Source organism: Dendrobium catenatum, unplaced genomic scaffold (assembly GCF_001605985.2).
Source record: "Dendrobium catenatum unplaced genomic scaffold, ASM160598v2 fragScaff_scaffold_879, whole genome shotgun sequence".
Classification (NCBI taxonomy): Eukaryota; Viridiplantae; Streptophyta; class Magnoliopsida; order Asparagales; family Orchidaceae; genus Dendrobium; species Dendrobium catenatum.
This window is the reverse complement of record NW_021319341.1, coordinates 1,037,458-1,061,016: the sequence shown is the minus strand read 5'-3', so window position 1 is coordinate 1,061,016 and position 23,559 is coordinate 1,037,458. Positions and strand designations below refer to the sequence as shown.

At 36.0% G+C, this 23,559-nt stretch overlaps 1 protein-coding gene across 1 annotated transcript in view; it reads right to left on the bottom strand.

The window, feature by feature from the left end:
- Positions 1–1,009: 1,009 nt before the first annotated feature.
- The window catches only part of LOC110106836 (CCR4-NOT transcription complex subunit 10), a 36,280-nt gene continuing 13,730 nt past the window's right edge, over positions 1,010–23,559 (bottom strand). Inside the window, exon 6 of the mRNA XM_020836879.2 lies at positions 1,010–3,320. Within this exon, the coding sequence (XP_020692538.1) occupies positions 1,431–3,320 (1,890 nt within the window). The 3' untranslated portion in view covers positions 1,010–1,430. The remainder of the gene's footprint in view (positions 3,321–23,559) is intronic.

Here is a 23,559-nt window from a genome sequence, read left to right as displayed (position 1 = left end):
TTGAGGGTGGGCCCATGATTGGTACGTTAATGGGTAGGCGAGCTAAGTGGGGATTCCCAAATCATTGATTGTTATAGTAACAAAAAATTATGACTTCTACGTATTCATCAACCTGATAATGCTCAAAGCACAAACAATTCATCAATAATGGTATGTCAGGTAAAACTTTGGAGAAGATAGTTGTATAAATAAAAGTCATGGAGTTGAAGGATTTAATAAATAACTATATAAAAGGAAAATATTGCATCTCTTAATCCTATTTATAAAATTTTTCAATAGTCAGGTGATATATTAGTTACATTATTATCTCATCATAGCCTCATACTTTATTATTATGATCACAATCTTAAAAAGTTATTATTTGATTTTATAAGAATTTCTTAATTCATAATGCAAGATATCTCTATTTCACTTACATGTTGACATATCTATTGAGAAGACACCAATCCTTCGTCAATCCTGTGAAGAAAAGCCTAAATGGAATGATCCTCCAAGAGAAACATTTGACAATCACTTAGCATATTTGTTCAGCAGCTGTAGTAGCTACAGCAAACAATAACAAATAAAAAAAATATAAAAGAAAAAATAAAAACTCTTTCCTATATTTTGCTGGTAGGAGTAAAAGTAAAAGACTATTATATATACAATTGTTCTTGACAATTGATGAGTTTGTTTCAGCATAAGGTATCCTACTATCAATAACAACATAGCGAAAAGAACCCAAATCTATATAAAATATGATAGATTCGGAGGAATTTCAGGCTTTGCTTGGGACGACTTTCTTCCTGCTTCTTAAATCAGCTTTTTAGTACAACAAATAAAATTTTTATATTTAAAAACTGCTTTAAGAAACAGTAAAAAAGCAGTCCCAAACGAAGCCTCAATCTGCTCCAACTACAATTCAAGTATTAATATCAAAATTCTGATACAATATCTGAAGCAATCTAGAGGAAAAGGAAGTCGCACCAGAAACAATGGTGAATCATGAAAAGTTTGCAGTCATAAGAAATCAAGATAATGGAGAACAATTAATAGTAATAGATCTTTAATCCTAAAATATGGGATCAGATTTAAGTGACTTCAATGCACCAACTTGTTGGCAAACAACATTCATGAGAGAAAAAATAACAATGAAAGGCTTTTCCATATGCTTGCCTGAATGAATGAACTTTTACCAGACCTACAATGCACTCAACTATCTATCCTTCATAAACTACTTCTTAAACTATCATGACTCATATCAAAGCTAAAATTTCAGAACAAAAGAAAAATTGAGGGTAAAAGCAAATATCCTTATTCTACATTCCACCATTCTATTGTACAGAGGGGTCTAAAGCCTGAGATCTAGCTTGCAAGACTTGAGGGACACGGGCAAGGAAATCCAGCAGATTAGATCAATCATGAAAACCGGATTGGCAGTGCAAGAAGCATCATGAAGAAGCTGAAAGGTACCTGATGTTGTTACAAAGCTTCAACTTGGCAAGAGCATCTCGTGGTTTCTGTTGCAGAAGATCCACATAAACCCCGGCAAGCAAAACCCTTGGATCCTTGGGCAAGTGTGAGAGAGCTTTCTGCATGAACTGGCTAGCCTGCTCAAGATTGCCTTGAAGAGAGAACATTATACTAAGATTTACACAAGCAAGAGCACAAGCCTCTTCAGGCTTAAGAAGCCCGCCGCGAGTTGCATCTGACATAGTTCTAGCATTCTGTGAACCATTTAACTCCTCACCATCCATTCCTCTCTTTAAATTCCACTTCTCTCTGTCATCATCACAATAAGGCAGCTCCACCTTACCATTCTCATTGAAATAGATTGACAAATATTCTGCAGCCTCTTTAGGTCGATTCAGGAAACAAAGTGCTTCAGCAGCATACATACGACCAAGAAAGGTATAAATTTTTGAACAGTCCGGCAGCTGCAGAAGTGATTTTGCCGCAGATAATCCTTTAAGTGGGTTTTCTAAGCACAATTCAACGTAAGCGAGATTTCCTAAAAGGGCCTGCTTAATCATGCTGTTCTCTTCCTTGCACAATTCTTCAAAAGTGGTCACAGAACTCTGCAAGGTGGTGTTGGGGCTCAATCCACCTTTATTTTCTTTATAATCGCCATTGGTGATAGAAGTCATGGAAACCAATGCTGCAGTGGCTGCCTTTGGATCTCCAGTCAATGCATTCTTATGGCCTGAGCTCTTGATAGATTTGGCCTGGGTAGCATCTTCCTGCAATGAATCAATTGTAGCACTGGGCCTTGATACTTTCTTCTCAAGCTTGTCCAACAAAAACAGGGCTCTGTGAAGACAAAGCCTAGCGAATGGGAGTGATAGCTTGTTTTGCTCATCTTCACCTGACACGGATTCTACTCCTTTGAAATACCTACTTCTTGAGCTGACATCTTCTTCCAATACCAGCTGTCGCCATTTGCCGGATCCTGCAACATGAAGTTTTATGTCCCCAGCAGATGGTCTCAAAAGCCCTTTTTCCATGGCTAATAGACAACACTCAGCTAACCGGAGCCAGAAAACTGGCTTGTTGTAAAAATACAAACTGGCTTTTCCGAAACACTGAGCTGCAGTTACAGGCTTTCCACAGGCCAAGTTTTGCAGACCACAATTATATATAATTAGAAGAGATTTGTCCTTAGAGAAGGTTGACAGCTTCAGAGGTTCCTCCGACCGCAGCGATGAACTACTTTTCAGAGCCTTTGTAAAGAATAAGGACGATGTGTGGGGGCTTTTGAGTTGATAATGAATGCATCCAACATTGTTGTTGAACATACTCAGCATAACCGGCTCTGTTTTATTCATGGATGTCATCAAAAGCTTCACAGCTTTTCTATGGTTACCACGGGCATATTCTAGTTGAGACTTCAAGAGCAATTCTGCCGAAGAATCTCTACCTCGTGCCACATTCATTGCAAGTTTAACCTCACGTTTAGCAGCCTTTAGGTTCCTAGTGAGAAGCAGCAAGCGTACCTTGTAAAGATGTATTTTTTGTTTTAGGTCATTACCAGGAACAGCTCGATCTACAGTTGTTTTCGAAATATCAGTCACAGGTCGGCCCAGGCTCTGGTTGCCACTGTCTAACGTTGAGTACAGGTTTTCAAACTCAAGAGAATCATCTGATAAAGTTCCAGTAAGGGGGTTCTCAGAAACATGGCTGCTTGCGATTGTCTCCGAGCTGGAGGCATCAGGTGCACCAACATTTGAAGTGGAGAGTTTAGAACCTTGGTTTGATGATTGGTGTTGAGGATTGGCACCATTATCAATTTGGTTTGTCATGTAGCCAACTCCAAAAGACCTTTCTAAGTAATGAATTACATCCTGATGCAACAGAAAGACTCCAATTACAATATGAAGAAATAGAAATTGAAATTAGAATGAAATCAAGGTCTTTTTGCTCATCCACCAAGCAAGTACACCCAACCCCTCGTGAAGATATTCTAACCAAGGTTTTGAAAACCGGACCGGACAACGAACCGGAAGAAGGAGAGGTTCATGGTTCGACCGGTCGAACCGGGGTCGAACCGGATTACGTAATAAATAGTAATATTATTAAAAATTATAAAATGAATGAAATTTTTTTCTCTAAAACCTCCACTCTACATTCCAATTTTATGTCAAATTAATCAATACTCCCTTGATTAGGTCAATCAACCTCAATTAACTTAAGCATATTTTCCAATCCGCTCTTAGAACTGTCACCTCCTAGAAAGCCATTTGCAAGAACATGAAAACAACAAAATGTGCAAGAATTAACAAACAAGAAATAAAAATAATGCAGTTTAAAAAGATAATGAAAAGTTTTCTTATTAAGGATTGAAAACTTTGCGTTTAGATTATTTTGGCTAGCCCCTGCCTTTCGTTTCTAAAGGAACAAATTCAAAGTATAAATTTACAAACTTCAGAATGAAAGGTAAATCTTATGAAAACAATAAAAATATGAAAGAATAATACTGGTTTTTAAACCAGGGATTACGAAAGCTATTCTAAAATTAATTTAGCAACATATTTTAACAAAGTGCAGAATCAAAATTTTCTAGAGCTGCTTATTTCGACTAATGGAAAGACAACTTTGCATAGCAGTAGTCCGACAAAAACAAAAAGCTGAAAAAAAAACCTAAATCGACTCCAAATGACAAAAAACAATACAGCAACGACAGGTAGAAAGAGAAAATCTGCTGAGATAAAAGCGCTCACCTTCTGCGGTGAGTGAATCTCGGTCCCGAAGAAGTGAGAGGAAGAGAACATATATCGGAGGCGGAGGAGTGTAGCTCGGAGTTGATGAAGGAAAAGGCCAGTGAGAAGGAAGCCGGAGGCGAAGGTTATAAGGCCGAGATGAGGAACCATCGTCGCCACTGATGCCGAAGACTTCCTGATTGGAAGGGATCTCTTGGCTTCGCGAATGAGCAAGAGAATCGGGGAAGAAGATGTGAACCGTCGAATGAATGGTATGGTTTTTTATTTCTTCCGTTTCGTACAAGCTTCCTTGAGCTGTTAGATCTTCAGCGAAAGCTTAAAATTTTTTTGCAGATGAACCGACCGTTTATTGTAAACCGGGACCGGTTTTACGGTTCGGCGGTTCGACCGCCGGTTCACACGGTTCCGAGCTGGTTTTATGCAATACCGGTTTTGAAGCAAACCGGAACCGGCCGGCCGGCCGATTCGCGGTTAAACTGGTCGAACCGGCCGGTCCGATCCGGTTTTAAAGCCATGATTCTAACACAGTATAATCTATATAAAATGGCATTTCCACAAAATGTATCTCAAAGTGGAAGCAACATAATAGGGATGCTAAATTCCTATTAAATTTTCTTTCCGTACACTAAACAGTAGGAGCCCTCCCCACATTGATTTATCTTTTCTGTGTCTGATACTCGTCTTGTGGTTCATGGCACGTCGAGTGACATAAAAGATGAAGACTAAAAAGACGGGGAAAATTGGCCGCAGGCCAGGTATCTGTAAACAAGAAATACTAAGAAAACAAATCAAGGCATTGCGAGATTATTAGCCAAACAAAAATTACGATGCCACTTTCAGTATTAAGCATAACAACCTTTCAAACCTAAAATATGCCATGTTACTAGCATGCTAATCTATGTTGCACGGATACGCCTATTTATGAGGCATGCTATATCGGGCATGTGTCAGATACGGATACGCCTCTGACACGGCACGGATACGTGTCGGATACGGTTTTGCCGTGTCCAATTAAAATATTATTTAAATTTGATCGGACACGCGTATCGCTTGGTACTCGGTACTGCTTAGTACTCGGTATTGCTCGGTACCGCTTGATACCGAGCGATACTAGAACTCAGTGCTACTCGGTACCTCTTGGTACTTGTCGGTACTGCTCGGTATCGAGCGATACTAGAACTCAATACTGCTCGGTACTGCTTGGTACCGCTCGATACCGATTGATACTAGAACTCAGTACCGCTCAGTACCGAAACTTTGTACCACTCGGTAACAGAACTCGGTACTGCTCGGTACAGAGGGGTACCGAATTGTACCAAGCAGCACCGAGAAGGTCGAACCCTGCCAGGAGGCAGTGCCCCCTTGGACCCCCGACATAAGCGCAACATATCTATACTTTTTATTACAAAATTTCATGTTTCAAATTCATGTGGATTAATTGTGTCAATCCTTTGTACTTTTAATTAAAAACTTTATCTACTGGACAATTTATGTTTTTGTTTTTGTTGTTGTACTAGATATTTAAATATTTAATGCTTACTTTTATTTTTATATTATAAGATACAATGTTAGTGATGCTACAAATGATGTTGCTTTCAATTTTTTTTGTCATTTCAAATATTATGCTTTGATTAATTTGTTATTTTTTTATGTATGCTTTATATATTATAATGTCGTATCCGCGCCGTATCCGTATCCTGTATGTTTTAGAATTGCCGTGTCCTGTATCCGTATCGTGTCGTATCTGTGTCGCCGTATCCGTATCGGTGCAACACAGATGCTAATGAATACTAACAACGTATTTAAGATCAACTGATAATACAAAAGTCATCAAAGGGAAGGAAAATATATTTTTACACAAAAGCCTTTGATGAGTCCCAATTTGCATAACTTTTCATATTTATGTGGAATAAATTAATTCTCCATAGAACCCAATATATTTTTCTGAATATACACTATTTTGTAAATCTAGTCAGAATCAAACTCTAATAAAAAAGTTGTTCTATTTAATCATAATATCAAGGATTAACACATGGTTTATTTAAATCTTCGGAAAAGTTAACCAAGTAGTGAGATCCACTCTTCCACTTAAAATCTTCAAAAAGGTTAACCACTAATTCTTCCCCAAAGTTCTACATTAGTTATTGATTCCTTGTTTGTCTTAATTCATGATAAAGTCGATTGATAATTAGGCATCTTAAATAATAAATATTGGAACGAGTCATCAACTAATGTCAAATCCTATGGTGTCAATTCTCACGTACAAGAATGAAACCTATGAGACAATCATGCTAAACATGTGAATCTCAACTGCAGGGAGCATTAAAATAATAAAATGTAGGATCCCCACAAATTCATTTATCATTATCCCAATGATGGGCATATGAAAATATAAATCCAAACTATAGGGATCCCCACGCCATCCAACACTATGTTTCCTTTAATATTGTGACAATCATTTTCCTCTAATAATTTATCATCATATTAATCCTCCAAATTATATTGAAAATGTTTTTTAACTTAATTATTCCAAAATCTCCCATAACTCTTCAACCCTTGATAGTATTTCATCTAAGCCAAAATCTTTGCATTTATGCATTTTCTTTAGAGCCAGCTCCGCTTTTCTTTTTTCATCCGGCTATAATATACCTCATTATTTTATTTATTAAGTTATTCAAAAAAGATAACTTCAACTAAAGTAGCATCTTCATCTTTGTATCACATCTTCATCTTTACTAAGATCTTATTAACACCACTTTTAATGTATCTAATCTTATTAAAATTTCGTTATCTTTTCTCAGTTAGGATGTGAACTCAATAATATTATTAGAATAAACATCAAATTTTAATTTAATGGTTTTGGGATAAATAAAGCTTTTCTTGTATTCTTGTATAAGAACAGGTTCAAAAGTTTGTTCTGAAATGTTCTTAATTCGGATTAGATTGAAAACACGCCTCTTTCAATTCTAGATAATACATGAAAGAGAATCTGATGCAGCATGTGGTATTATTGTGTCATACACATATAATGAGCATGGGTGCATGGGCTGAGTTTTCCTTTGGTTGCGAAATTCTAAAGGCTGTTGTTGAGTAACCAAAAAAAGTGAAGAAATATAATAAACTATTGCTGAAAAAAGAAAACAAATAAATGCATGTTGTGATGAGAGAAAAAAAGGAATTCTAACATGAAGTGGAAGATAATAAGAGAGGAAATGAAATTAAAAAAATATTTGGCTCATTGATTTGTGAATGAGATGAATTGTCCTACAATGGTGCAAGCAGTGTTGTTGTATTAAGGGTGCTATAGTGGGCAAGCGCATTAATGCCATGAAAAACATGCTGGTGTTGTTTCGAGGAGCATCCAAGAAGAGATCTCGTATTATTTATATATTCTATGTTTATAATCTCTCGTCTCTGGTGCCATTATCTCCTTTGATTGGATGTAGTTGGGTGGGTTTGGAGAAGTGTTTTCATGTCTTCTATATAAACACATATGAGGCTTCTTTCTATATAAACACATATGAGGCTTCTTGATTGTGAATCAATTCCTCTCTCGTCCATTATAGTTGTAGGCAATCAATTTAACCGAACATAACAACTCTTAATATCTTCTTGTGATGTTTAATCTCTTTGTAATTACTTTCCATGTTTATCTTATTCATTCATGATTTGTTGATTGACATAAAAGTAGGTTTTCCTATCCCTTTCTTGTGCAAATTTATAAAGCTCATTTTCTCCGTAGTATCTAGCATATTATTACAAAAAAGAATCACTTTTTCTTTTCTTAGCATCTTTTGCAAGTCTTCGAAATTCTTCATAATCATTATAGTCTTGGTAGTATTTACTTTATTACTCTTAGAAGTGCATTTCTAAACCAAATAAAACAAAAAAATAAGGTATATTTAGAAAGGTGTCCACAGACACCTGCTAAATAAGGGCTGCTTTAAAATCATATGTGAAAGATATTTTGATGCTTGAAACTCCGAATTCTATCACATTTACGAAGGTAAAAGAGAGAATCTTTCACTGAAATGAAGCTCATCTATGATTTATATAAAGGACTTTAGATAGAAGCAAAGATATAACAGCATCAATAATAAAAGATAGACATGGCCAGATAATAAAATACAGTGGGTATGAAAGTTACGTGAAGCAAACATAACAGCAAGAGGCAGAAAGAACAGGCTAAGCTGGTAGTAGTACTAACAATAAGTCAATAACTGCCAGAAACAGCATGCGCGTCTTGAAGTAGAATCGGGAAAGCAAATGGAAATAACCAGCTACCATAGTTCAGGATCAACATTTTTTTAAACATGATTACACTACAATGAAGTGGTCCTTGTAATATGCTTCCACATAATGGATCTTACGATTGCTTTTAATTGCTCTTAATGTCACGAGTAGTGCAACAAATTGTATTTGATACCATCTTCCACTTTAGGAGTGATTTGGTGTGCTTCTAACCAAGGTTTTAAAATTCCTTTCCATTTCAGCCTCAGGGTTTTGACAATTTCAGTGCTTTGCCACACCTCGGGTTAGGTAACTTCATTTTTTTTAAAAGATTAAATATTTTTCAAATATTATATTCAAATAATCTTATTTTATAATAAATTAGGAAACTTTAAAGTACTTTCTGCAAATAAAAATACCAGTGTTCTCAAAATGTTAAGCGCAATGTGAAACATAGAAGTTCCTTTTCTGCTTCACTGCATAAAGTGTGCAAAGCAAAACAATGCTTTCACTAACTAAAACATTCATGACTTGTATATTGAGTGACTAGCTAGATAATGAAAAATGGAAACAACATGAAACGAGCAAATGAGGACGAGGATCGACAAGTATTCTGAAAAAGAAGTTTGCAAGAAGCTACTAACATCTACATCAAGAACTAGCGATAAACATTTTAGAAAACTAGTGGGCAAGAGAGCATGAAGAGAATATTTCCAAAAAGCGATTAGCTCCAATGGGAGAGAACGAAGAACAATGAGTCATGACTCAATAGCTACAAGAAACAATTAGGAGAAGCGAACAATTGTGCTTAGTTACTATGATAAATGTTGACTTGAGCCATAAAATCTATACTAGTATTTTATTGTAAGACGAGGCTGAGCGTGGAGAGTACAACGTGATGTGGCGAAGACAACTAACATGCTCGTTTTACTTTGAGCTTTACACAACAAAGTGATGCAAAGAGCTGGCGTATCACTTCATCTTCCTTCTAAAGCATGCTTTTAATAACACAAAAAATACTTATTTAATAAATGTTCAATATTTAAAAATTTAGTTATACAAGTAGTTCCCACCAGATAAAAAAACCCCATTTAAAATCAGTTTTGAGTGATACTTAAGACAATGCTTCTAATGAAAACATGATCATGCTTAAGCGTTCATGTAAAATGTACAATTGTGGGTCCATTAGTGTGCTGTCCATATAGAAATAATTTGAAACAAAGATTAATCGGTGCTCTGATATAAAACATTCTTAACGAAATCCCTGGCAACATAAACTTTATTCCTAATTTTTTGGCTCATTGCATACCATCATCTGCGTCAGACTTATTACAACCATTTAAAAGAAACAGTAAGTCTCAGTCCTAGTTGAAAAACTTTGAATTAACACTTGGCGTACTTTGCCATAGATCCCTTTGATCAATTTCATTTCTTGTGCAACCAGTTAATAAATCGGTAAATTATGCTATATGAATTTGAATATTGAGAACCAAATAAACCATTAATAGACAAGTTAAGCGTATAAATGAAATATTAAGATGGATTTATAAAAAAACTAAAAAAGACAGATTTAGAAATAATTATAATACAAAGATGGTGATGTGAAACAAACCCGTTCAAGAGTTACTTTAAGGAAATTAAAGAGAGCAGAATTAACAAAATAATCCCAAAATAAATTTATTGCTTATAACAACGATTGATACTTAGAGTTCTTAGTTTTTAACTTGCTTAGGCAAAGAAGAGCGAAGTCGGTTAACCAAACAATTTAAGAAAACGCAAAGAGCAATTGTAAAACTACAACGATAAACAAGAATCCGCGATTTAATAAAGAGAACTTTCACCTTTGGAGCCCATACGCTCAACTAGTCTATGCTTTAGCGGAAGAAGAGTCTCCAAATTAGAACCGAGGTCACTCCGAGGAAGGAGCCTAAGATCATCGTTCTTGGATAGGTGGCCAGAGTGGTGGAGGATGACGGTCGTCCAAGGATGATCCAACGTCCCTTTGTTCTTTGCTCGTCGATCACATCCACCAAGGTGTAATGGATACGGTCGATGTAATCTTCAATGGTATCGTCGAAATCGAAGCCCACGTCAAAGAACGGTGATTGGAGGATGTCAACTTGATCTTGGTCGTCATACACAAATCCAAAGTTCCATTAGTGGCGAAAGGTTACACTCAGACATATGGCATTGACTATAAGGAAACTTTTGCACCAGTAGCCAAGATGAACACTATCGGAATTCTACTCTCAATAACAGCTAAGTACAATTGACATCTGGAACAATTGGATGTAAAAAATGCATTCCTACATGGGGATCTGGAAGAAGAAATACTTATGGAAATACCACCAGGATTTAAGGAAAATTCTGGAGGTAACATGGTGTGCAAATTAAAAAAGATCCTATATGGGCTCAAACAATCACCAAGGGCCTGGTTTGAAAGGTTCTCTAAGTTTATGCTCTTTAATGGGTATAAACAAAGCCAAGGGGATCATACACTATTCTTTAAACATTCAGACTCAAGGGGAATCACAATATTGCTAGTATATTTGGACGATATTATCTTGACTGGAAATAATGAAAAGGAGAAAGATAGTCTACGGAAAAGTCTTACCAAGGAATTTGACATCAAAGAACTTGATAAACTAAAATACTTTCTTGGAATCGAAGTAGCTCACTCCAGTAAAGGATTCTGAAAGAAACAGGGAAACTAGCCTGTAAGCTAGCACCAACACCAGTAGAACCTAATCTTAAACTGGGAGAAGCTATAGAGGATCTAGATGTGGATAAAAGAGCCTACCAAAGACTTGTATGAAAATTAATCTATCTTTCCTATACTAGACTAGATATAGCATTTGTTGTAAGTATGGTCAGTCAGTTTATGCAGAATCCAAAGCAGGTCCACATGCAAGCGATTGACAGGATATTGCACTACCTTAAAGGAAACTCAGGAAAATGGATTCTCTTTAAGAGAGATCACAGAATAACCCTAGAAGTATACACGGATGTTGACTACGCGGGATCACCTGTTGATAGAATATCTACCTCTGGATATTGTACATTTCTTAGGGGTAGCCTAGTTACATGGACAAGTAAGAAATAAAATGTAGTGGTAAGATCTAGTGCAGAAGCAAAATATCGAGCTATGGCCTTGGGAATATGTGAGCTACTATGGATTAAAATAATCCTAAAAGACTTATAGGTCAAGTGGGATGAGCCAATGAAGCAACATTGTGACAACAAATCAAAAATCAGCATAGCCCACAATCCAGTCCAGTATGATAGGACCAAACACATAGAAGTGGACATACATTTTATTAAAGAAAAACTAGACAATGGTCTAGTAAGTGTCGACCATGTATCATCAAATGACCAACTTGCAGACATCCTTACCAAAGGATTGGACAGTCCTGCCTTCTTCAGAATGATTGACAAGCTGGGAATGACAGATCCATATTTCCCAGCTTGAGGGAGAGTGTTGAAATCCAGTCGTTCCCAATGCGAAGGATCAGACAATCACAGAAGTCAATCAGTGGGAAGCTCACATAGATCACGCCATAATACAACAACAACAACATCAAGCCTTTATCCCACTACGTGGGGTCGGCTACATGAATCTTTTTTCTCCATTGTGTCCTATTAAAAGTCAAATTCTCATTTAAATCTAATAAAGAAAGGTCATTCCTAATATTTTCTAACCAAGTCTTTTTAGGTCTACCCCTACCTTTCTTAACACAAGTCAAATCTAATACCTCTACTCTCCTAACCGAGTCATCGGAAGGCCGCCTTTTTATATGACCAAACCATCTAAGGCGACTCTCTCTAATCTTATCTTCTACTGGAGCTACTCCAACCTTTTCACGTATATGCTCATTTCGTATCCTATCTCTAAGGGTAAAGCCACTCATCCACCTGAGCATCCTCATCTCTGTCACACTTAACTTAGGAAAGAGTGTATTGGTGATTTTATATATTAAATTTGTAATTTATTATTTTCTCATTAAGATATCTTGTATATATCTATAAATAGGAAATATATTACTGAATAAAGGCAAGCTTTTCCCTCTCAAATTCCTGATTTTAAATGACATTTTATATTCATCTGATAGTGTAAGAGACGAAATATAAAAATTAACATATGGTGAGCTATAATGTCCAGCTTAAATAGTTATGCGTTGCTAACTAAAAAGGAAGTGTTTCAATTAATCTAAAAATTTTAAGAAAATGAATGGTCATCATAATCATCATCATCATTAGCCTTATCTTAACCATTTGGAGTCCGCACTATCCTCATTCCACATTTGTGCTAAGTGCTACATGAGGCGTTTAGACCATGAGATAAGAAAAATAACATACAATTTTTACTCATCTTATTTTTTAGTTATTATAAGCATTGGTAATGAGAAATTTAAGTTTATATGTCCCATAATGTCCAAAGTAAGAGAAATATACATGTTATTTCTTTTCTTAGGGAAATATACCAAAAATTCCTTTCGGGCCAAAATACCCTCGCTTTGGACCGCAAACTACTTTTTTAAGTACATTGTGAAGAAATTTAATTTGAATAACCTTGTAAAAAAAAGGTTCGAATAGAATTCAATCAACATTGAGATCATATGATTGAAAATTCTTCAAATCCTAATTGAGCATTAATCGTTCTTATTCGAATTTTTTTTAACATGGTTTAAATAACTTTGTTAGAATAATTTATTAAACAGTTGAATAATATATTTGAGTAAGTTTTTTTACATATTTGAACAAGATTTGAACTTCCTAAACAATATACTATACCTTAGCATAATGCATCACAATATCTACAACACAATAGATTATACGACAAACACAATAAATGATAAAATATTTAATAAGGAGCATTATATTAAATTAAAGCAGTTATTATGCTTAACAACATGTCGAGTGTACAAGTACAATAGATATGACATAGCCAAAAAAAATTTTGATACAATTAAATACAAGAGAAACATGGATAGCACAACTATATCACAAAAAATGCCGAAATATGACTACATCTATATCACTATAAATTGTGCTCTTGAAGTCATGAAGATTGAAACTATTTTTATCAAAAATAGCATGTGTATTTTCGATTTGTAACTATGAATTCAGGCTACTAAGCTTTAGTCGCATACCCATTGAAATCAGGAATACATTCAGTGAAAGCTGTTATGTCATTCTACATGTATAACTAAGATATGCATATTCAAATGTTGTGTGCTTGTATTTCAAATTCAACACAATAATATTGTTAACCTTTAATGGCTCATAATGCCAAACAATTTTTTATAATACACCCCCAACTTTATATGTAACCCAAGCATACATCTACAAGCATAACAAGACAACTCAAATGAGTTAATTGCAAAATAAAAGCATAGTGCAAAGCAATAAATTTGAACTATGCACAAAACTTTATCGAACATATGATCGTAACTTGATCAACTTTACTAGAAGTTGTTTGAACAATGTCCCAACATTGATCAAATCATGGTCGAACTTTCTACAACTTCTGTTTTATCTTGGTTCCAAAATACAAACAAGCTTTAAAGAATGTTCACTTATGTGCTGAAAATGGCTCAATCAAGATTTGAATAAGTATTGAACAATATTTGAAGCTGATAATCTTATATCTAATATTTAAGGTTTGGTGTTCAAAGTGTCATACTTTAAAACTATGGGAGAGAGTTATGGAGCATAGTTTGCGACATGATACTAAAATTTCTTAAAATCAATTTGGATTCATGTCGGGTAGGTCTACTATAGAAGCTATATATTTATTGAGAGGTTTTATGGAGAAGTTTAGAGTGAATAAGGAGGATCTAATATGATATTTATTGATTTAGAGAAAACATATGATAAAGTTCCAAGAGAAGTGCTATGGAGAGTTATAGAAAAGAAAGGGGTTAATAATACTTATATTCAAGTCATTAAGGATATATATGTGGGAGCTATTAGTTATGTTCAAACACAAGGTGGTTTGACCAAGTATTTTCTATTCAGATGGATAACATCAAGGATTAGCCTTAAGCCCATATCTTTTTGCTTTAGTCTCACTAGACATTTGCAAGAGGTTGTACCTTGGTGTATACTTTTTGTTGATGATATTTTTCTTATTGATAAAACTAGAGAGGGAGTTGAAGGTAAACTTGAATTATGGAGGTCAACCTTTGAGTCTAAAGGTTTTCTTTTGAGTAGATCTAAAACTGAATATATGAAATGTAATTTCAATAATAATGGATCTAGAGGGGGGATTGTGACTTTGGGCGATCAAGTCATTAATAAGAGAGCACATTTTAAATATCTTAGGTCTATTGTTCAGAGTGACTGGTGAAATAGATGGGATATTATTAGTAGAATTCAAGTTAGATGGTTGAAGTGGAGGAATGCATCGGGCTTCTTGCCTGATAGAAAAGTCCCCCTCAAACTTAAGGGAAAATTCTATAAGATGTTGGTGAGACCTGCAATGCTTTATGGTGTAGAATATTGGTCATTAAAAGAGAAGCATAATATTAAGTTAAGAGTTGTAGAGATAAGGATGCAGTGGATGAGTAGCTTTACTCTTAGACACAGGATAAAGAACGAGCATATACGTGAAAAGGTTTGAGTAGCTTCAATGGAAGACAAGATTACATAGAGTCTCCTTAGATGGTTTTGTCACATAAAATGGAGGCCTTTCTATAACCCGGTTAGGAGAGTAGATGTATCAGATTTGGCTTATGTTAAGAAAGGGAAAGATAGACCTAAAAAGAATTTGATTAAAACGATATTAGAAATGACTTTTTTATTAGATTTAAATGAGAATTTGACTCATAACAGGAAACAATGGAGAAAAATGATTCATATAGCCAATCCCATGTAATGTGAAAAAGGCTTGATGTTGTTGTTGGTGGTGGTGTTCAAAGTGTAAACATATACGATCACTAACCTTCAACGAAAATCGCTAACTAGCCAAAGATAGATAAAGACAAACCTTGCATTGCAATTTTGCCTTAAAACCACCAATAGCAAATGAGAATCTCCAGAGAAGTTGTAAACAATATGAGAGGTTAATCAATTTCTTGTACAAAAGGTCTCTTATATAAACTAGAGCATCTATTCAAATTATGAGGTAATTTTTATTCGAATTTAAATTTTTTCCCAAAAAATAAATTTTTCATATTTCTCTAATTTCAAACATTATGGGGCATATAAAGTCAAATTTTCATTGTTATTTTTACTTAAAAAGGAGGTTGTGATCTCACCAATAGTAAAACTTCAACTTTAATAAAAAAAAAAAGAAATCCCATCCCTTCAAACAAAAATAGAAATAGGCTTAGAAAAAGAAATCCCATCCGTTCACCTTTAACAAGTCCTTAATTTTTTTTAAAAAAAATCATAATCTTTTGAAAAGAAGAGGAAGATACTCTTCCTTGAGCCTTCATTGGAGTTGCCAACTCTAGCTATTATTGACTTCAACTTTGTTTGAGCTCTTCTCCATTTGCATACAGTAAAAAAGTTCTCTATATTTGTTTTAAAGTAAAGCTCACCTTTTTAACCAAAACTTGCACTCTGCCTACCCAACTTCAAACTCTCCTTTCATTAATCCAATCCAATTCCTTCCAAGTTACATCCATTCCTAATCAAACCAACTACTTTCATGGATCGATTCTTCACCTACACTTTAAGCAATGTCGACTTCCTCCTAATCATCTTAATTGAATCCCTCTTTGTTGTTCTTCCCCTTCCCCACTACCCCCTCTTTCACTTAATGGCTTCCCTCTCCATGCAATTGTCACAAACACCATCCTTCACTATGTTCTCTCCTCCCTTGACTTTTCCTATGTTGATCCCATCAACTCCCCCAATTAGCCCATCTCCCCCCCATCCCACCCCATCATCACTCTCCTCATCCTCTTCACCCTTTCCTCACTCTCCACTCCAATTCCCCACGCTAATCCTTTCCTTCACTTTCTATCCCTCTTTACCTTCACCCAAATTTTTTTTGTCTTTTTCCTTCACAATAATAACCATGATAGCCTCAAGATCAGCTAATTCGTCGTTGCAACAACATGAATTTTATTGCTTTTAAATACAAAAAAAAATCCTAAGAATTTGATGCAATCTCCACATCCACGTGTTTGTTATGGTAATAATGGGATAAGATAAAACACTGACATAACAATGTCAAGTCAACAAGGGCTCTACTTAAGTGATGTGCCTCAAAGGCCTATCTCAGGAATCCTCAAATGCCCTTCTCAGGATGTCCTCTTGAGAAATTATCTTGAGAAACATCCCGACTCTTGCAATGAACATGCTTTTCTTACCAAAAGTACTTTTCAAAAGAACTAAATCTTTCTCAACATACCTTTGTAATTGTTCCAACAAGTATTTATGACAAATCTCACAATATCCAATGTTTCTAGCTAGCTGTAACGTGCATTCAATGCAACAAATCACTGTTTGTGCTAAACATTGAACTCATTATTGATCATTCAAATGCCACCACAATAAGATGTTGTCAACTCTAGATGCCAAAATCTCAAAATTTATACTGTTTCTGTGCAAAAGGACGCTAAATTACCAACATCATTATGCTGACATCTTTTGATCATCAACATTGCAAAATAATATAAGCCTATTGAGAACTCTTCCCGGGCCATCATAATCCATAGAGAAAACCCACATGAGGTGTATTCCACATACATCTTATTTTGCACCTGGTCTCACAATCGCAACTTAGAGGGAAGGTTGCCAGTAGACGACTTGAAGGTAATTTGCGCTGCTTGTCCCAAAGACATAGCAAAGTCAACTGCCTTTTCCACCGTTACTTTTCCCTCCTTCAGGCTCACCGCCTCCACCTTGCCTCAGGTATGGCGCCACTACTCATTGGCTTCTTCCTTGATACAAGCTTCTACTTGGTAATTCTGTCTGGGCATCAGAAGCACTCCACCATCTTCCTACACTAACATCAGCATTGCCTACTGCATTATCTCCTTTAGGTTCAACCTCTTAAAAGCTCTTTTGCCCACTGTTAACTTCTCTGACTCGCCAAGAGGTACCCACAACAAAGAAATGACATTCTTAGCATATTCCAACTCCAACGTGGGATTTTAAAGGTCCTTCAAGTTCAATAAAGCCTTGGCACAAGTGCCTCATCCAACAAGCATCTTTTCCAGCTCCTCAATATAGCTTCCTGCCTAGAAATTTGCAAGGTCATGTGTTGTTGGATTTTCCACCACTTCAATGAGATAAGAAAGTAATATTTGTCTATCAATCCTTCTATTGGAGGAAGTCAGGTGATCCCTAATGGTTGCTTCGCCCTTCCAAGAAGAAACAATTTCCTCTCCAAAAGCAGGCAAAAAAGAATAAAAGTTATTACACTGACCAGATACCTTGGTGCCAATCAAACTTTCACTTGACATCTTGAAGAATAAAAAAGACCTATAGAGTCAATTGAGCAAGTACAAAGTTGCAGATCAATAATGTATCTTCTATCTTGTCTCCAAGTGATTGATCCAATTATTGCTTGAAATAATGCTCAAAGAGGCAGAGTACCATTGAGTTATATGCAATCTTGGGCCTCTCGTCATTTGGCAGGCGTCAAAATTGAAACTCTGTTGGGATAAAAAAAACATCCTATTTTGCCTGTCCATGGTTCATAGCTTAGCAGGAACGCTATCCCAACACTAAGTGCAACACCACCTCCTTTGTTGGTTCCTTTTGGGAAGCCATCTCACTCATTCGGGTTGTAAGGAATGGGAGAGGATAAAGGCAATAGAATAACAAGTTGTAAAGTAGCTCAAAGGAAATTTTAGAAACCAAGTTGTGTGGAAAAAGGAAATAACTAAACTATTTACAATTGAAACATCTTGGATGACCGAATTGCAATACTCTTTCAATGGGAATCCCTAACACTCGTGCAGGAGTCAGTTCTCAAATCTCCACCTTATTGCCAATCTCGAGTTATAACAATAATGTGTTTCATATTCCATATTAAAATAAGCAAGGTAGACCATGCAGGTCACTCTTTTATAGGAAACAATCATGACTGAGCAAAAGGTACTTATTTCATTACAATATATCTTCTTATTTCTTAATACAAAAAATGGACACATTTATAGTGATTGATTTTACTCTCAGTATCGCACACTATTACCTCTTAGAAACACTTTTTAAACAAAGATTAAAGTATTTCCATGAACATTTAAAACATACACATAACAAAAGCGTACATAATCAAATAACACGACAAATAAGTGTTCATTTTATTATGAGAAAAATTTTGTTACAAGAAAGATAAAATGCTTACTGTAAGAGTAAATATTTCAAAAAAAAAGGGCATTATAATCTTTAAGGACCACTTTTTCCAGGCTAAGTAGCATCTTGCGGGTCAACTGAACAATCTCGAGAAGTATTCTGTCCTGGTTGACCCAGTACCTCATAACTACTCTACCACCGCTACTTCACATTATTATCTCGACTTATCAATAACGGGATAGCGTTGCCTTCTTGGGGCAGAGGTTCCTCATGGCCAAGTCTAACAACTCCTCAAGGTTCAACATTCGAGATGAGCCTAAAAGCCTGACTTATCAAGGTTTATCACTTCACCGTCTACCACGACCAAATCGACATCTATCACAACATCGTTATAGCCACCCTCCAGCTCAATTGCCACGAAGCCATCCTCGTCATTATTGTTGTTAGGTTCTATGCTATCTTAATAGGCAAAAAAGGCTACAAAAACGGTGACAGGGAATTGGAGGGTATAAACCAATTAAAAAGGAGTTGCACAAAATGAAGCATGTTTTCATAAAAATTTTCATATTTGATTCAGACGAAAATAAGACAAATATGCAAAGGCAATGTGATGTAGGCTCATACTCTTAAATGATTTTAGAGGTTTTCACTGATGTTGAGTGAAAAGATAGCACTACAGCATTTGAAACTCTATTTTCCTTGTCATAGATTGGGTACGGGTAATTCATTCGCCAACATCCAAGGGCTTGATCCCCAACTACTCAAAATCAATTTTCACAGCCTCTTAAAATATCCTTAATGAAAATTTAAACTTCAAAATCTTCAATAGAAAAGTCTTTCAACATAAAGTCAGGTTGTGCATATGTAACCATAATTCTTCTTGGAGGAGCTTTTACTCAACGTATTTAGTAACTTGAATGATGGTGGTCCTTTTTTTTTTTTTTTACTTCTCTTGAGTGGATTTAATATATAGAAATTAGAAACTATTAATCTCAAATGGATCCACAAGTATTTAGCCGAGGGACTAAATTAGGATCAATTTGCAATCAAATTTCCATCAAATTCTACCTGATGGGTCATTGGGAATCATTTTAGTATAGTAGTGGGACTAAATTGGATAAATGTGATGCTCTAGGATTAAATTTGTCATATACAAATAGTTGGTAGGCTATTTGGGGAATTTCTAATTCATTTACAAAGATTTTTAGTATCTTCCATGATGCACATGTCTAAAATCATTATTAAAAAATTTATATCAATGATAAATTAACAATATTATATTCAAGAAAAATAATGGTATATAAATGCCCACAAACTTCAATTGTAAAAGAATAAATTAAGAAAAAAAGCTTTTTAACAAATAGAAATCTTAATTAATTTTGCGTTTTCCTCTTCTTAACGATTTTGTTAATCCTATCATCATGCATTGAATGCACATGCAATTAAAATAGTTACTTAGAAAGCACCAACTCTCTTCATTATAGCACACTATTTGTTGATTATATGTGTAGTGATCCCAAATTTACCATTAACATTAGTTCATAGAAAGTTTCCACTATTATATAGCACCTAAAGACAAAAAAAAAAACTGTGACAAAAAAAGTACGAAATACAAACAGTTTGCATCTTAAAACTGCTAATATCGCCTTTAAAATTATTTTCGAGAAACTAATCATATTAGCTAATTCCCTCCATGAACTAACCCTTGCACAGTGGTTTCATCTGGCATAGAATCTTAATATAAAAAGACCATGATGCAGGATTACTTAGATGACATGCTTATGGCTTCATTTTAGACCTTGCACAACTATTTGATTAGAATAATTTTGGATTAAAATTATTAGCAATTATCAACGTCGATTAAAACAAATAAAGAGATGTTTTGCGTAGGCTAAATCACATGCTCCAAGCTTTGAAATTTTAAAGATAGATAAGACAATTGAAACAACGCAAAATAGTAGTCTTCAATTTAATCCCTAGTCTAACAACGAGATTTAGGATGCACAGAAAGTACACTCAATATCCTACGAATTACTAGGCTTAGCAAGAGCACTTGGATGAGTCTTTTGTGATTACAATCAAGCCAAAGAGAATTTAGATTTCAAAGAAATAAGATGCAAGTGAGAAAAGAAACCTTTGCTAAGGAGACGCGGAGATCCTCCACTCGATGCCTTCAAAATGCTTTTCAATGGCTACTGTCATTCATAAGGATGAATGATTGTCATCTTCCCACGGTAGCGAGTTCTCTTGAAGACTAGTCAAGAGCGAAGAGACAAGATGTTCTTTTCAATGTGTGTTGAATAAGCAACTCCAAATCTTCCCACAGAAAATCTGAAAAGATTTCAGATTTTCTAGCTAAACTTTAGAGAAAGTTTCAGATTTCTCTAATGAAACAGTAAAAATCTTTGGAGGAGAGCTTGTACAGGTAATTCAAGAGAAGGCTTAATGAGGGGGAAGATAGTTTGGAAAGAAGAGAGAGCACGGGAAGGCTTGGGCGGCGGCAAAGAAAAAAAAAAAGACGGGCAAGGAAATTCTTTCCAAAACAGAGAAGTGGAATAGGAAAGAATAAAGGGGTTTGGAGTCTTGGTAAATTCGGTCCACAGAGAAGAGAAATAATTTGAATTATTTCCCAATTGAGTTTATGCTGTAATTAAGAAATAAATCCCAAATTTACTCCTATAGGGGCCGGCTGCTTGCATGTGTGAAGAAGGTTTGGGATGAGGTTTCTTGCTTACCTAATTGAGATTAAAAAATAGGAAAGTAATTAATCAAATCCAAGTGAACTTAAAATTCAAATGAAATTGATTTAGAAACTTTCCAAAAATAGAATTGTAAATTAGGAAAGTTTTCAAATTTCAAATTAATGAGTTTGAATTTTGAAAATCTGTCCAAATTCCATTCATCCAAATTAGGCAAGGGTTCTAATGGGGATGAGGGAGTAGATGGGGGCCGGCGGCTAGGTGATGGGAGCCAACGGCATGGGGATCGGGTTGGGAGTTGGCCATGGGAATTGGAGTGAGGAGGGAGGATTTCGTAGTGGTGGTAGTCCGACGACGAAGTGAGGATTGGTGGGAGAAAAGAAAAGAAGATGGAGATAAGAAAAAGAAACCACGAACCCGACTTATCTAGGTTGGTGGGTATTGCATCAATCTCTTCCTCTCCTAGGAAGCTCTCTCCATTAGAGTTCTCAAACACACAAATTCTCATGCAAGAAGGAATTTCAATAAGCAATCATTCATTCATTCATTCCCCAAAACAAAGGAAAAGAGGCTATAAATAGCTGGGTACAAAGACTCAAGAAAATAAAAGACCAACTTTCCCTTTGGGCTTACATGCGACAACTCCCATGAGAGGGCTACAACGGGAAATAAAAACGACACCTAAGCAAATAAGAAAATGCATAAATAAAATCAAATACAATCATGACTCATAAATACAAGGAATCGATCGTGGTCGTAGATCGGTGGCCACGTCTCTGATAAACCTTCCACGCTGATCTGATGTCCCCATCATTCTCCCGGGGTGGGAGAAAACTCGACTCCGTCGAGTAAGAATCTCTGACGCTCTCATAGATCTTTAGTGCATCTGGGTCAATCTGCTGCAACTCCTCGCGATCTAGCCACGTATCCTCTGACTCGGGCTTTCCTTTCCACCTGATCAAATATCATCTTCGTCCTCCTCTTGTGGATATGATCTCATCACTTAAGACTGCCTCCACTTGCTCTGCTATAGGAAATTTGGGAATATTTGGTAGTGGAGGTAGGATTGGGATCTCACAGGGTGGGTTCACACAAGGCTGCTTTCATAGTGGATTTTGTGGGTTAAAATCAGGACCTTCATATGCCACTAAGTCTTCTATGTTAAAAGATGGATTTATATTGAAATCTGCAGGCAGATCTACTATATACGCATTGTCGTTAATTTTCTTAAGTATTTTGAAAGGTCCAGCACTCTTTGCATGCAATTTCTTAACTATTCCTGGAAGGAACCGTTCCGGACGAATTCGCACCATAATGAAATCACCAACCTCAAAAGTTTTAAATCGACGTTTTAAATCTGCATGTAATTTGTATTCCTGATTATTCTTTTCAATTTGTTGTGCACTATCTTTATGAAGTTCATGCAAATGCTGATGCAGACTCAGAAATCCTATACCTAGAACTCATGGGTATCAGATTTAACGACTGTCTAGGTTTGAACCCGTATACAATTTCGGAAGGACTTAAGCCAAGGGTACAATTCACTGAATCATGGTAGTCGAGTCCAACTAGAATACGCTCAGATAGGGAGGCTCCAAGGGCTAGATCTAAAACATAAGAATTGCCTATCATCGGGGGTAATGGATCAGGAAGATGGATCTCCACAAGCCTACTAGGTACGAGCTGACTCTAAAGAGGGACAGATTCGTTAAACCCAGTGGGAGTCTCACGATCGACTAAGGTGTGTGAAGGGGCACTCGGGGCTATAGCGGTTATCAGGTTTAGTCCCTTCTTGGTTTTGACAGGGCTGGATTCAGGCTCATCCGTAACCCGGGGCTGTAATGGCACCAGCTTGATCATTTTGCCCTTATGTTCAAACACACAGTTGTTTGAACGACCATAGATGTGGACATCGTTGTCAAATAGCCAGGGACGACCTAGAAGGATTTCTCCAACATTCATGATCAACACATCACACCAAACGTTCTCCTTATAATCAACGAAGGAGATGGGTATGACGCTTCGTTCCTTTACCTCCAAGGCAGAGGTGTTGACCCAAGCTACCTTATAGGGGTTGGGGTGGGGAACGGCAGACAAGCCAAGCTTAGACACCATGCTGGAGGAGACAGCATTGATGCAGCTGCCACTATCCACAACGACTTTACAGTTCTTATCCTTGA